The following is a 12,906-nucleotide window of genomic DNA, read 5'->3' as shown; positions in this document are numbered from 1 at the left end:
TATTATTATTATTATCAATATTATTATTATTATTATTATTATCAATATTATTATTATTATTATTATTATCAATATTATTATTATTATTATTATCATCATTATTACTATCATCATTATTATTATTATCATCATCATTATTATTATTATTATTATTATCATCATTATTACTATCATCATTATTATTATTATCATCATCATTATTATTATTATTATTAATTGGCTAAATTAAAAACCTCTGTTGTGAAAAAAACAGCTCACCCTCTTTAAATTCTAAGATTTTATGTTTGAAGTCATAAAAATATCTGGTCTTTACTAGGTTCTATTTAAATAAAACCGCATATGTACAGTATAACATGATGTAATACACTGGCTTGTAGAACCACTTTTATCGACAATAACCAAGTAACTTCAGTCGTCTTCTGTATGACTTGTGCAGCCTCTCACACCATTGTGGAAATTACAATGTTGTTTCATTTCAGTTTCACTGAAACATCTTGGCTATTTTCTTATTCAGCCATTCTGTTGTATTATCTTTGGACAGGGGATTTTTGTTTTTATTTTGTCCTGCTGAGTACAACTTAAGAAAAAAAAACAGAGGGTGCACGTTGGGTGTGTATACTGTAAATTTTAGTATTTTCTACATCAGTTAGTTTCATTCAAAGTCACAAATGAGCCAATTCAAGTGTATTGGCAGAAAGCATTGCACTTTTCAATAAAGACAATTTCACCATTTTATTAAAATTAAAAAGCTTAACCATAATTTCACTGAACAGGAAGAAATGACTATAAGAAAGAAGTGGCTTACGTGATGTATTATCCAACTACAAACAATAGTTCATCTTATTCTGCATCTGTGTTGAAGTTATGTCAATTTACCGAACAGCCCTCTAAATTGGAGTTTCACACCTGCAGGTTGTAATTGTGTGAAGTCAACATGACTTACTAATTTAATTTCCCCAAACACCATCACACCACTTTGCTCAACTATCATTCTGAAATGATGTGGCTCTGAATCAAAGATGAAGTCTGTAGTCTGTGTGCTTGAATATGAGTCTTTTCTTAAAACCAGCAGACCTCTGACCATTATTCCGGTTCAGCTGATCATAGATGATCTCTGCAGGTCATACTGACCACCAACAGCAGCTTGAGATTTTCGAGCATTAACCCCACCCTACTCGGGGCTGTTTTATTCCTAAATGGCTAAGATTGGTACCCAGTGGAAGAATAATGGCCTTTTTATACATTTGAGAAAGGCTGAGAAAAACAAGAGAAAGTGCAATACGTTTACACAGAGATGGTAAAGGTCTGAGGAACACAATGTTGATATAACTGTGCAAAACTAAAAATAATCACTTTGCAGACTTCCACAGAAAGTGAAAAATTGACATTGTCTTTATTAGCAAACTTGAGTTCAATAATAAGATAAAAACTCATTTAAATTTACTGACAAATTAAATTTTAAGTGGAGACTTTTACAAACCTTTTGTTATTGTGAAGGCTTTTATTGATTGATTGATTGATTATTGATATTAATTGCAACATTTTCTGGTACTTTTACCTCTTTTTTTAGTGTTCACATTGTGCAGCTTTTGTTTTGACCAATATAACTGGGATGAGAATATCTCCATGTATTACCTTGCATGATACACAGTATATCTGTCTGGTTAAAGTCTGACAGTTTAAAAATTGTTTCATTAAAACTGGATGAATTACAAATTGAAACCATAAAAATAAGTTATGAAAAGCTTTATTAACACAAAGACAAAAAGAGAGAATGGCAGCTTCAGACAGCATAATGAGGTTGTGATTATCAACTAAACACTAATAAATTGCTACTACAATGAGCAAATTCTCCCTGCAATTCACTTCTGTCCACCCTCTCCTATATTTCTTTCCTCTCACAGTTTCATTTGTTTTCAAACAATAGAGTGATTAGGTAATCACGACAGAATAGCCACAGGACATCTTCAGTGTGCATTCATTTTTATAGAGGCAGGAGTGATTTCACCCTCACATTCACAGTTTTAGGACATTATTAAGAGATGATCTTGTGTGATGGTGTCACTAAGAGGTCACACTGTTAGATATTCAACGATGTCATTAACAAATTGTTAAACCAGTGCCACCTACTCTTGGTTTTTAGCCAGTATTCAGTTCAGGTCAAGATGGTTGTGTCACTTCATAAGAATGTTTACCATAGAAATACTCTCACTGGTACTGTATTTAGTACAACTTGCCGAAAAGGTTTGGATCCCCTTTGCCTTCAAAGGTGCTTTAATTCTTCATTTTACATATTTCCAATAAAGTCCTGAAAAAAATCCTCCTAGATTTCAGCCCATATTGACATGATAGCATCGTGCATTTGCACATGCATCAATGATGCAAACCTCCCATTCCACCATATCACAATTGGCTCTATGCAGAGGCCGTGTGAGTACAGTAAACTCATAGTCATATTCAAAAAAACATTTTGAGATGTTTCAAACGCCTTGACAAGTCATCAAAGCAACCAACAGAAGATAAAGGGACATACCAGCCCAATATCACAGCAAAACATGTAGGAGACGTGCCAGTCCAACATGTCCATTTCACATTTTGAAGAGGCAGAGTGTGAAATGAACCCAGAAATGGTCGTTAGGTAAGGATAGGATAATACCATTTTTTGCGCATCTGTCACACTTTCATATTTCAGCTCATCAAACAAATTAGGTAGTTTAAGCTTCCGACGTCACCTTATGTGAAAAAGCAATGACCCCCACCCCACCCCCACCCAAACCTAATAATTAGCTGTGTCACCCTTGTTAATATTAGAAACACTGAACCAAAAACTAGTGCGAGTTGTGTGTAAAGACCCAAGATAACTGTCAACAAACTAATGAATGACTTAGCCAAGTCTGGAATTGCAGTCTCAAAGAAGACAATCACTTAAACCCTGCACAGGAATGGACTGTGGTTGAAGAGCAAGAAAAACTTCACTTATGCAGGAGTCTTCTAGCCAGATTGAAGTATACTAGGGAAAACCTGGAGAAAGACTATGCATGTTGAAAGTGTGCCCTTTGGTCAGATAAGACAAAGCTAGAGGTCTCTAGCCACAGAACTGCTGCTTATGTTGGAGAGGTGTATGACAAGTAACCAGTTTAAAAATCTGATTGGAATGAAAATGCTTCATGTAAACACACCAATCCAAAGATTCTGTCCCAATCACAGTCCTGTATGATTATTATTTCCTCCTGATTGACAGGTGTCAAATAGGGCTGGGCATCGTCACTGATTTCTAGAATCGATTCGATTCCGATTCACAAGGTCCCGAATCGATTTGATCCATGATTCGCTTCAATTCAATTCAATTCAATTCGAATCTGGGAAATTTTGCCTCAGACAGTCAGAAATATTGTAATTCAGATCGGTACATTTACATATTTTTGTATCTATAAAAAGGAAGCTGACACTCGCAAGACTTTATCAAAGGTGTGAGCATCACAGCAGATGCCTTTGTGTCAAAGTAGCTGGGGATAAAACACAGAAAAACATGAAGGTGATTTTCCTGGCCTGGGATTTTATAAAAATATTCTGCAGTACATCAAAAATGAAAGAAAACCATTAATCAACATATGAACATTACCTCTGAAGTTACAGCGGTTTTATTAGAGACACAGCTAAGCGTTTTGCATAATTTTAAAAAGTTTAAATTTGTTCAGTCGGTGGGTCGCGCTTTGTGTTTACATCTTTGTGCAGAATCCGTGTACCTGCTCTCATTTAAAGCTGTTTTAGCTGTTTGGTGGTTTTCAAAATTTTGTGAGGTTTAACCTGTGATTTTGGCATTTTGGGTAAAAAAAATTTATATTAAAAAATCGATTCAGGATTTTAATGAATCGATATCACGTTATCCAAGCCAGAATAGATTTTAATCGATAAATCGATTATCAAAACCCACCCCTAGTGTCAATCTGTAAAGTTACAAGGGCAAGGTCACCAAGTCACTAAGTGACTTCTCTAATCTACTAAAAGAAATCTACTGCTTTTGCTATAAATTCTTCTCTTGGTTGATACAATGTCCTCAACTGGCTTTTAGGTGTACCCTTCTTAAATGTTTTAGTATGCATGCTATTGACCAACAACAGTATATTAGAAAGTAGCAGTAGAAAGTGCCCCATTATTTAAAACGACCCACATATTGAGTAAATGTATTTTATCCTTGCTAAACTCACAAGTAAACTGAAGGTTGTTCGTAAATGCATTTAGAATATGTACAAAAAATATGTCATCAGTGAAAACATCAAATTTAACATAACAGGAACCATGACAAAAATCTTGTAGCTCAGGATAAATATCAATACTGTTACAACCCAACAATCTATAGTAGTCAGCTTCTGAACACCACTGGATCCAGATGCGATGAATCTCCTGATAATTACTTTTATCAGCACTGGAATGGATTTGGTGGTTTGTTTACATTTGATATTACAATGCTGTCGTAGTGCTGGGAGACTGATGAGCATTTTCTGTGAACTGGATATCCAGTCATGACACTGGAGGCTCAGATCTTCTTCTTCGTCTGACTGTTCAAATAATAATAATAATAATAATAATAATAATGGATTGGATTTATATAGCGCTTTTCAAGGCACCCAAAGCGCTTTACAATGCCACTATTCATTCACTCTCACATTCACACACTGGAGGAGGCAGCTACGATTGTAGCCACAGCTGCCCTGGGGCAGACTGACAGAGGCGAGGCTGCCATATCGCGCCAAATAGAAGGTTCCTTCTGTTTTCATTGCTCTTTCTGGTATTTTCCCACCTGATTCCTTTTTTATTTTGTGTTTTTGGCTAAACCTGCAGCAGATTCAAAACACAGACACCATGGTTGAGTTCCTCCCACGCAGACAGCAGAGATGGAAATACACTCAACAAAAATATAAACGCAACACCTTTGTTACTGCTCCCATTCCCCATGGGATGGACGTAGAGACCTAAAATTCATTCCAGATACACAATATAACCATCCCTCCCAAACAGTGGTCACAAATCAGTCCAAATGTGTGGTAGTGGGCACATCTGCCATATTGAGATAATCCATCCCACCTCACAGGTGTGCCACATCAGGATGCTGATCTGACATCATGAGTAGTGCACAGGTGTACCTCAGACTGCCCACAACAAAAGGCCACCCTGGAATGTGCAGTTTTTTCTCACAGCAAAATGCCACAGATGCCACAAGCAATGAGGGAGCGTGCAATTGGCATGCCGACAGCAGGAATGTCAACCAGATCTGTCGCCCGTGCATTGAATGTTCATTTCTCAACCATAAGCCGTCTCAACAGGCGTTTCAGAGAATATGGCAGCACATCCAACCGGCCTCACAACCGCAGACCTCGTGTAACCACACCAGCCCAGGACCTCCACATCCAGCAGGTTCACCTCCAAGATCGTCTGAGACCAGCCACCCAGACAGCTGCTGGAACAATTGGTTTGCACAACCAAACAATTTCTGCACAAACTGTCAGAAACCGTCTCAGGGACGCTCAACTGCATGCCCGTCGTCCTCATCGGGGTCTTGACCTGACTCCAGCTCGTCGCCGTAACAGACTTGTGTGGGCAAATGCTCACATTCGATGGCGTCTGGCACGTTGGAGAGGTGTGCGCTTCACGGATGAATCATGGTTCACATTGCTCAGGGCAGATGGCAGCTGAGAATGTCCCAGTTCTTGCATGGCCAGCATACTCACCGGACATGTCACCCATTGAGCATGTTCGGGATGTGCTTGACCGGTGTATACGACAGCGTGTACCAGTTCCCACGAATATCCAACAACCTCGCACAGCCATTGAAGTGGAGTGGACCAACATTCCACAGGCCACAATTGACAATCTGATAGACTCCATGCGACGATGTGTTGCACTGCATGAGGCAAATGGTGGTCACACCAGATACTGACCGGTTCTGGGTCCCCAGACCCCCAATAGCGCAAAAAACTGCACATTCCAGGGTGGCCTTTTGTTGTGGGCAGTCTGAGGTACACCTGTGCACTACTCATGATGTCAGATCAGCATCCTGATGTGGCACACCTGTGAGGTGGGATGGATTATCTCAATATAGCAGATGTGCCCACTACCACACATTTGGACTGATTTGTGACCACTGTTTGGGAGGGATGGTTATATTGTGTATCTGGAATGAATTTTAGGTCTCTACGTCCATCCCATGGGGAATGGGAGCAAAAACAAAAGTGTTGCGTTTATATTTTTGTTGAGTGTGTAACGCAGCAGCATGAAGGAATGTAGCAGCAGAGTGTCCTGAACACAAGACTGTGCTCACGCTGTGTGTTACAGTGTGAAAAGGATGCGCAAATATTATGCAAATGGACTTAGAGGATTTCACAGTTTTAGATGGAATATCTCACCCCTTATATCCTCAGTGAAGTGTCTGAAGAGGAAGAAAAATGCTTTTATTAAAAGCAAATCTCTTTGCAATCGAGACTGGAAATATTAATATTTTTTACTGATGGAGGAAATAAAAGTGTCATATTTAACCTCAGGAGTAAAAGGTTGAAAAAGAAGAAAGGCTGTAAAGTCATCAAAAGGTTCATCCTCTGGAGAGAAGGAACGAGATCAGCACAATCTATGGATGACTTATTATTGAAATGACCGATTATCACTTACTGCTGTGTGTTAGTAATATCCTATCTAAAATTAAGCCCAAAATTCTTTACCATATAAACACATTATGGCCATTACCTGTATAAAAAGGACCACTAAAAAATAAAGTCACAATAAAATGTTTCATAGTTGTGTTTCTGTTTGTCCCCAAGTAATCTGTAAAATGATATTATTGATAACAAGACCTTTCTTACACCTGCATTTTTTTTTCTAATTGCCAGAAAGTTGAGGTTTGAAAAGGATGATGGCTTGTACAGGGTCACGTGATGTTTGACTTCAGTAAACAATTTCCATGAGTTTAAGCTGGTCGTTCTGAAGCCATATTGAATACAATTTCAATAAGTTGTATCCCTTTTATAAAGTTGCCACTTTGTGCAGTGCATTTTATCAAGCCTGGTTTCAAAACATCACGTGGTTGATGGGGAAAGGAAACCCACTAAACACAGGGTTTCACAACAGCACATAACTAACAAATGGGTAATGTCATTGAAATTAATTTATATACAGTCCATGATTGTATTGAGAATGTTCATTTTGTGAAATAGCACACTCATTAAAAATATGAGTCAAGTGCTTAAAAACAATACAACTCTATCTGGATGCAGAATCTGGATATGGATATGTGGTTACACTATTTTTATTTAGTTATTACCAAATGGGGTATAAGTGGGATGCCTATCGTAGTGTCTTTACTCAGAATATCCTCAACTAAAAAGAGCCTTTTCAATAAGCCTTGTTATCTGTCAGTGTTGTGACTATAGCTGAAGGCTGTGACAGCACTGGTGAGGAAACCTCTGCGTCAGCATTATCTGGCTATTCCCATCACCACCACCACCCCCAGAGGCATCTCTGGCTAATTTTAGATAAGCGATGTTGTTGGGCCTTTCCGTCCTCATTAAGCTGTTAGGGTTCTAACACACACACACACACACACACACACACACACACACACACACACACACACACACACACACATACACACACACATTAAAATCATACACTTCATGACTAATTTAACGCAGTGGAGTATGTCTGCTGCTGTGCACAGCAACTCGCTGCCTTCAGACACAGTTTGTCTGTGCAGAGAATGAGGCAACAGCTGAGATCAACGTTTTGTCAGTGAGAAACACGTTATCTATTCTGTATCCAGCTGAGAGAAGAATAAAACTGAAGCTACATCCTCAATTGGAAGCCATTAGCATTGGCATGTTGACCAGAGGTCATAGAAAGTTAATAACATTCAGCAAATTTGAGTGATTACGGGAAAAACAACCAGTGGTGACATGAAGTGGGTGGTATTTGAAGTAAAGGTTTTTGAAATTTCAGACCAGCAACTCCAGTAGCTGCCAAAGAGAGAGTAGGATATTATTGACTGGCATATGGTTATGGTTGTAAGGTTACCAATTTAACTAGAATATCCACGAGCAAGCAGCTGTCAGCTTTAGAGCAAGGCAATAAGTGCTTGCAGTGTCAAATCTAAAAACAAACAAATTAAAATGTGTTCCTTCATATCAGAACATGCTGTTATAAGCTCCACGCCTTTTGGAATCAATCCTGCACATTACTGACATCTGGGGGGCGCAGTCAGCTATTGCTGCTGAAAGTGCTGTTTGTTTCATAGTCATAGGAAAGCAGGCTAGCTTAGATTAGTCTCCATTTTAAGGGTTTTAACAATGGCGGAAACAGGGCAATCTGACAAACCCAGAGTTTTTTTCTGGTGGTTTATGCATGCACACTGTTGATAAACCTCTGATCTTTCTTGGTAAACCAATGCAAGACTAGCATACAAGTCAAGCTGTTTCCGACTCCCTTCCACATGATGTATGGAAACCCAATTTGCATTAGCAAGTAAACAATTGTGATTTATCATGGGAACAGATGAGTTTCAACTTGCTAACCACCTTAGCTAACATGTGTAATTTAGAGAAGATGGAGTGTAAAAACTTTGTTAATTAGTGCAATTAGCAATGACTTAAGATTAATGATTTGAATCCCCCTGTAGATATTGACAGTTGCCTGCAGAACTGCTCCCAACAAACATAGATGTTTACATCTGCGCTGTAACTGCAATAAGTTAATTAACAGATTTGCACTACAACCTAGTTTGCCTCTTATCTGTAGTTATTTTTATTTAATTTAATAACTGTACAGTACTCTCTGTATATAGTAACCATTGTCCTTAATGTAAATATGTAAGAAAAATTGTGTATGTTTCTGTTCTGTGTCCTGTGTACTGTTTGTTTGTATATGTGTCTTTTTGACTGCTGTTACAACCATAATTTCCCCTTGTGGGACAATTAAAGGATTATTCTATTCTATTCTATTCTATTCTATTCTAAACATATCATACCGTATCACACACTGCTCTGTGTTTTTGATTAAACTGGTTATTCTTTTGTCATTAATATATTTAATATATTACACTTTAAAACAAACAAACAAACAAAAATCAAGATGTAGGCCTGTGTCTCATTAACTTTTTTTTGCGGGTGTTTTTTATAGAGACATGTGGTCCAGAATATGTTGCTGGACATTCAACAGAATGTTAGGTATTTAAAACAAGCTCAAACGTAAACATATGCAACAGTATTATTAATCCATTTAACAGTGCTTGGAAACATTTTTCTGTAAAATAATTATTATTTGATACTTAATGTACAATTTTCCAATAATACAGGTGTATGTTTAATCAGGTTCTTTTTTTTTTTTATCTCGTTATGCATGCTCAATAATCCAGGAAAGGAAATCCCAAAAGTTCTGTTCATCTAGACGTAGCGTTTTCAGTAGGAGAAATGTTTCGTCACTCATCCAAGTGACTTCTTCAGTCTCAGCTGACTGCAGGTTTCCCCAAATCTTATAAACAATACATTTGCACAATGACTGAAACTGGCCCCACTGAATGAACAATGGGCTGGGAGGTTGGTCCCTTGATCATTAATATGCAAATTCTCATGACCACTGATCAACAACCATTGATCAAAGCTCAGTGATCAATGGCCATGAGTACCATTCACAGAGAGTTGGGGAATGGCCGCAATCACAGTATTGTTGGATGATGATGGAAGATGGTGAAAGCATTTGACAGGCATGTCAAATAAAATTTATCTTCGTAAATTACCAAACAGTAGAGGAAAATCTCTCCTACTTCATTGTCAAGTTAATTTACAAAGGTAAATGCTTAACTTTCCACTTCATACATGTTACACAATGGATCATGACTGAATAGAAGATGATTGCAATATCACAGAATTAAATTGTACTTTAATGTCTTAAATTGTGATTTTTGCAAAGAGAAATCTTTAGCAGATACAGAAGTGTGCAAATGTTTTGACTCCTTTCTTTGCTTTGTTTGGAGTCAGATTTTCTTGTGCTTTTTAAACATGATTAAACATAAAGTACAGGCACATCACTAATATTTATTCATATAATCAGCGCATCGTCTCAAATGAAAATATGTTCACCTTACTTGACTCAACCAGCTTGAAGATTTTTTGAATCCACAGCTGCTGACAAGTCGATTTTTTCTTCACACTGTGAATCTTTTCACACTGCGGAGGTCAACAGAAGATTTAGCCAGGCTGTGAAAACACCCAGTAATCTGCTTCTCGCACCAAATATACACCTGTCCCTCTGTTTTGGGTTAAAGATGCTTTTGTCAGCATATTCTAATTTTTTGCAGGATACTCCCAGAAGTTTTCCCAAAGATGAAGATGTTATGATATTATAATATCTGGTTTTAAAAAAGGTGTCTGACAGATAATTTATATAGACTGTAAGACCAAAGGCTGTACATAAAAGATCCCATGAGAAGTATCTTGTTTTTTCATAGTGGACATGACAAGCAAGGGCTGAATCTTATTATCTTAGGAACCATGAGACTGCATAGCAAATGGTAGCAACTCATCAGTCACAGGGCAGCCATCCCCGGTAGCATACCCTGATTAACTGTGGATTTAATTTTAGATGGATTCACAATTTATGAAAATAAATGTAATTATTTATTAGATAAGTCCTGAAGCTAGTGATGGAGGCCATAAACTTATCAAAGTATTTACTGAGGTCGGTACTGAGGTGTACAGTGTGTACAACCTCACTTTTGTGTTTTGCAATGTTTACATCTTAAAATACACTTCAGATTGATTGACACAATAAATCTCTCTACATGTAAATATTTTACATGCTTTCAACAAGTACATTTAGCATTAAACTGACATACAGAAGATTCTGTATCTTGCTTGTATATACACATGATTTACTTTATCAACTTAATGGGTATAAATGTTCTTTCAGTTAAAAAATCATTAGTAAAAATAATGATTCTAAACATTATTTTGAGATAACAATATTAGCTTTCTAACTCTTGGAGTTGTCATGGAGTTAGTGACAGTGTATGAAGCTGTTAAATATTAATTAAATAACATTTGATTGTTCATACAAGTATTTATCGACATATATATTCAGAACTTATGGCTTTAGAGACTGGTCCTTACAAGTACTAGGACTACCAAGCATATGGTGAGGTACAATGTACCCCACCGTACTCCAACAACCACAAACGTCTGTTGACTGACCCAACCTAACACCAAAAACCGACACACAAACACACAAACCTAACCTAACCACTCCTCGAATCACTGCTATAACCAAGCATTATTCTTAAAAACAAACAAACAAAAAACTTCAAGGAATCACACAGCATTCTTGTACCTTGAACAGTCGCAGGATGTTCGCCACCATGATCGATACAGAGCTGGCCGATGCGCCGATGACTCCCACAACTTTATCTGGCTTCGCAAAGATGGGAGGATCACCATTAGTGCAGCGAACATCAGAGCCATCCCTCTCAATTAGTGCCTGGACAAAAGTAAGGGACTGCTCCAGGGCATAGGTGTCACGTGAACATGTGTCCAAGATTCGTGCCCCAAGTGTCACATTGGGCAGCACGTCTGGGTCTTTGTTGATGAGGTCGATGGCAAATAGCATGGCCTCCAGTCGATGGATGCCTTTCTCCTTCTTCAATTCACCACATGGCATCCCCCTCTCACCACGGGAATGCACAGGGAACAACCCACCCAGAATGATGTCACCATCCAGGCGGATTGAATGGGTATACTCCTGTGAGCCCTGCTGGGAGTCTGCTAACACAGCAGGCTTCTGGGAGGTGGAACCTTGCAGCCAGCAGCTCTTTAGCATCAGCACACAGAGAAAGCAGTGACTGTAAAGAGTCAGGGGCTTTGACTCACTCACCATTTTTGCAGTGACAAGAGGTGTGGAAAAAGTAAGTGTTGATATTATCACACAATCAACAGTCAAATGACAGTGCAGGCTGTGTGATAACGGAAGGCTGGGCCAGAACATGGAATATCCCTTCACTTGGGGCAGGGTTGACCATTGCAGGCAGGTCCACTTTGGAGCAGTGACCTTGAAGATTTCCTGTAGTACAGGTTCCTGTGGCAAGAACACCTTTCTCGTCTCTACAGCTCCAGCTTCACATTCTTTCAGAGACCTGCTTGAGAGAAAAATAAATACAGATAAATAAAAATAAAAGAACCTTTAAACAAGAGATTGCACAAGTTTTTCTGAGCAAAGGCATGCCACGGTGTTTCTTTGTTATTCTGCTTTACAACCTTTAAATATTTGTGCTGCCAAATACCAGAATAACTTTTCTGTTCAATAATAACAACAAAGATTCCTACAGGAGCAGAGTTTCTGTCTCGGTGTTTAAAAAGCAAAGATGTGATTACATCCCCATGGCTCTAATTTCAGCATTTAGAAAATACATATGGGAAACACTGGCCAATTAAAGGGTCTTATGAGAGCAAAATGCCATTCCTACTATCTGATTTGTGACACATCTTCCTTCAGACAACCCTGCTTCAACTCATAAAAGTTGAAAAAGTTGCCACTGCGGCATTGAAAACCTCTAAGCTGCAAAGATGAGCCGAGCGTTATGATATAAAGTGTAATTCCGCAAAACTTTTGCTCTGAATTCTAGATACCCCATTTAATTTTTTTTTTTGAGGATCGTGTCAGTCCATTTCTGTGCACCAAAGCTGGTCACAAGTTTTTACTGATGATGATGTGTGCATCAAATTATGTTTGCAGAGGCAGTTCTCACGGGAATAATTACTGTTTCTGTAGTGTTAAAGGCTTTAGTAAAGTTTTTAGATATTTTTGGCCTTCTAACAGTTGTACAAAAAGATCAAGGCACCAACTTACACTCTCTGCACAGGTGATTAATCAGCT

General features: G+C 38.2%; 1 protein-coding gene across 1 annotated transcript in view; it reads right to left on the bottom strand.

The window, feature by feature from the left end:
• LOC146665400 (metabotropic glutamate receptor 8-like) overlaps window positions 1-12,128 on the bottom strand; it is a 170,205-nt gene extending 158,077 nt beyond the window's left edge. The window contains exon 1 of the mRNA XM_085413028.1: window positions 11,368-12,128. Within this exon, the coding sequence (XP_085269154.1) occupies window positions 11,368-12,018 (651 nt within the window). The 5' untranslated portion in view covers window positions 12,019-12,128. The remainder of the gene's footprint in view (window positions 1-11,367) is intronic.
• Window positions 12,129-12,906: the final 778 nt, after the last annotated feature.

This window comes from Rhamphochromis longiceps, linkage group LG7 (assembly GCF_057381845.1).
Source record: "Rhamphochromis longiceps isolate RC_006_pf linkage group LG7, R_longiceps_female_GT1.1, whole genome shotgun sequence".
NCBI classification, from domain to species: domain Eukaryota; kingdom Metazoa; phylum Chordata; class Actinopteri; order Cichliformes; family Cichlidae; genus Rhamphochromis; species Rhamphochromis longiceps.
This window is presented reverse-complemented; position numbering and strand designations above follow the sequence as displayed.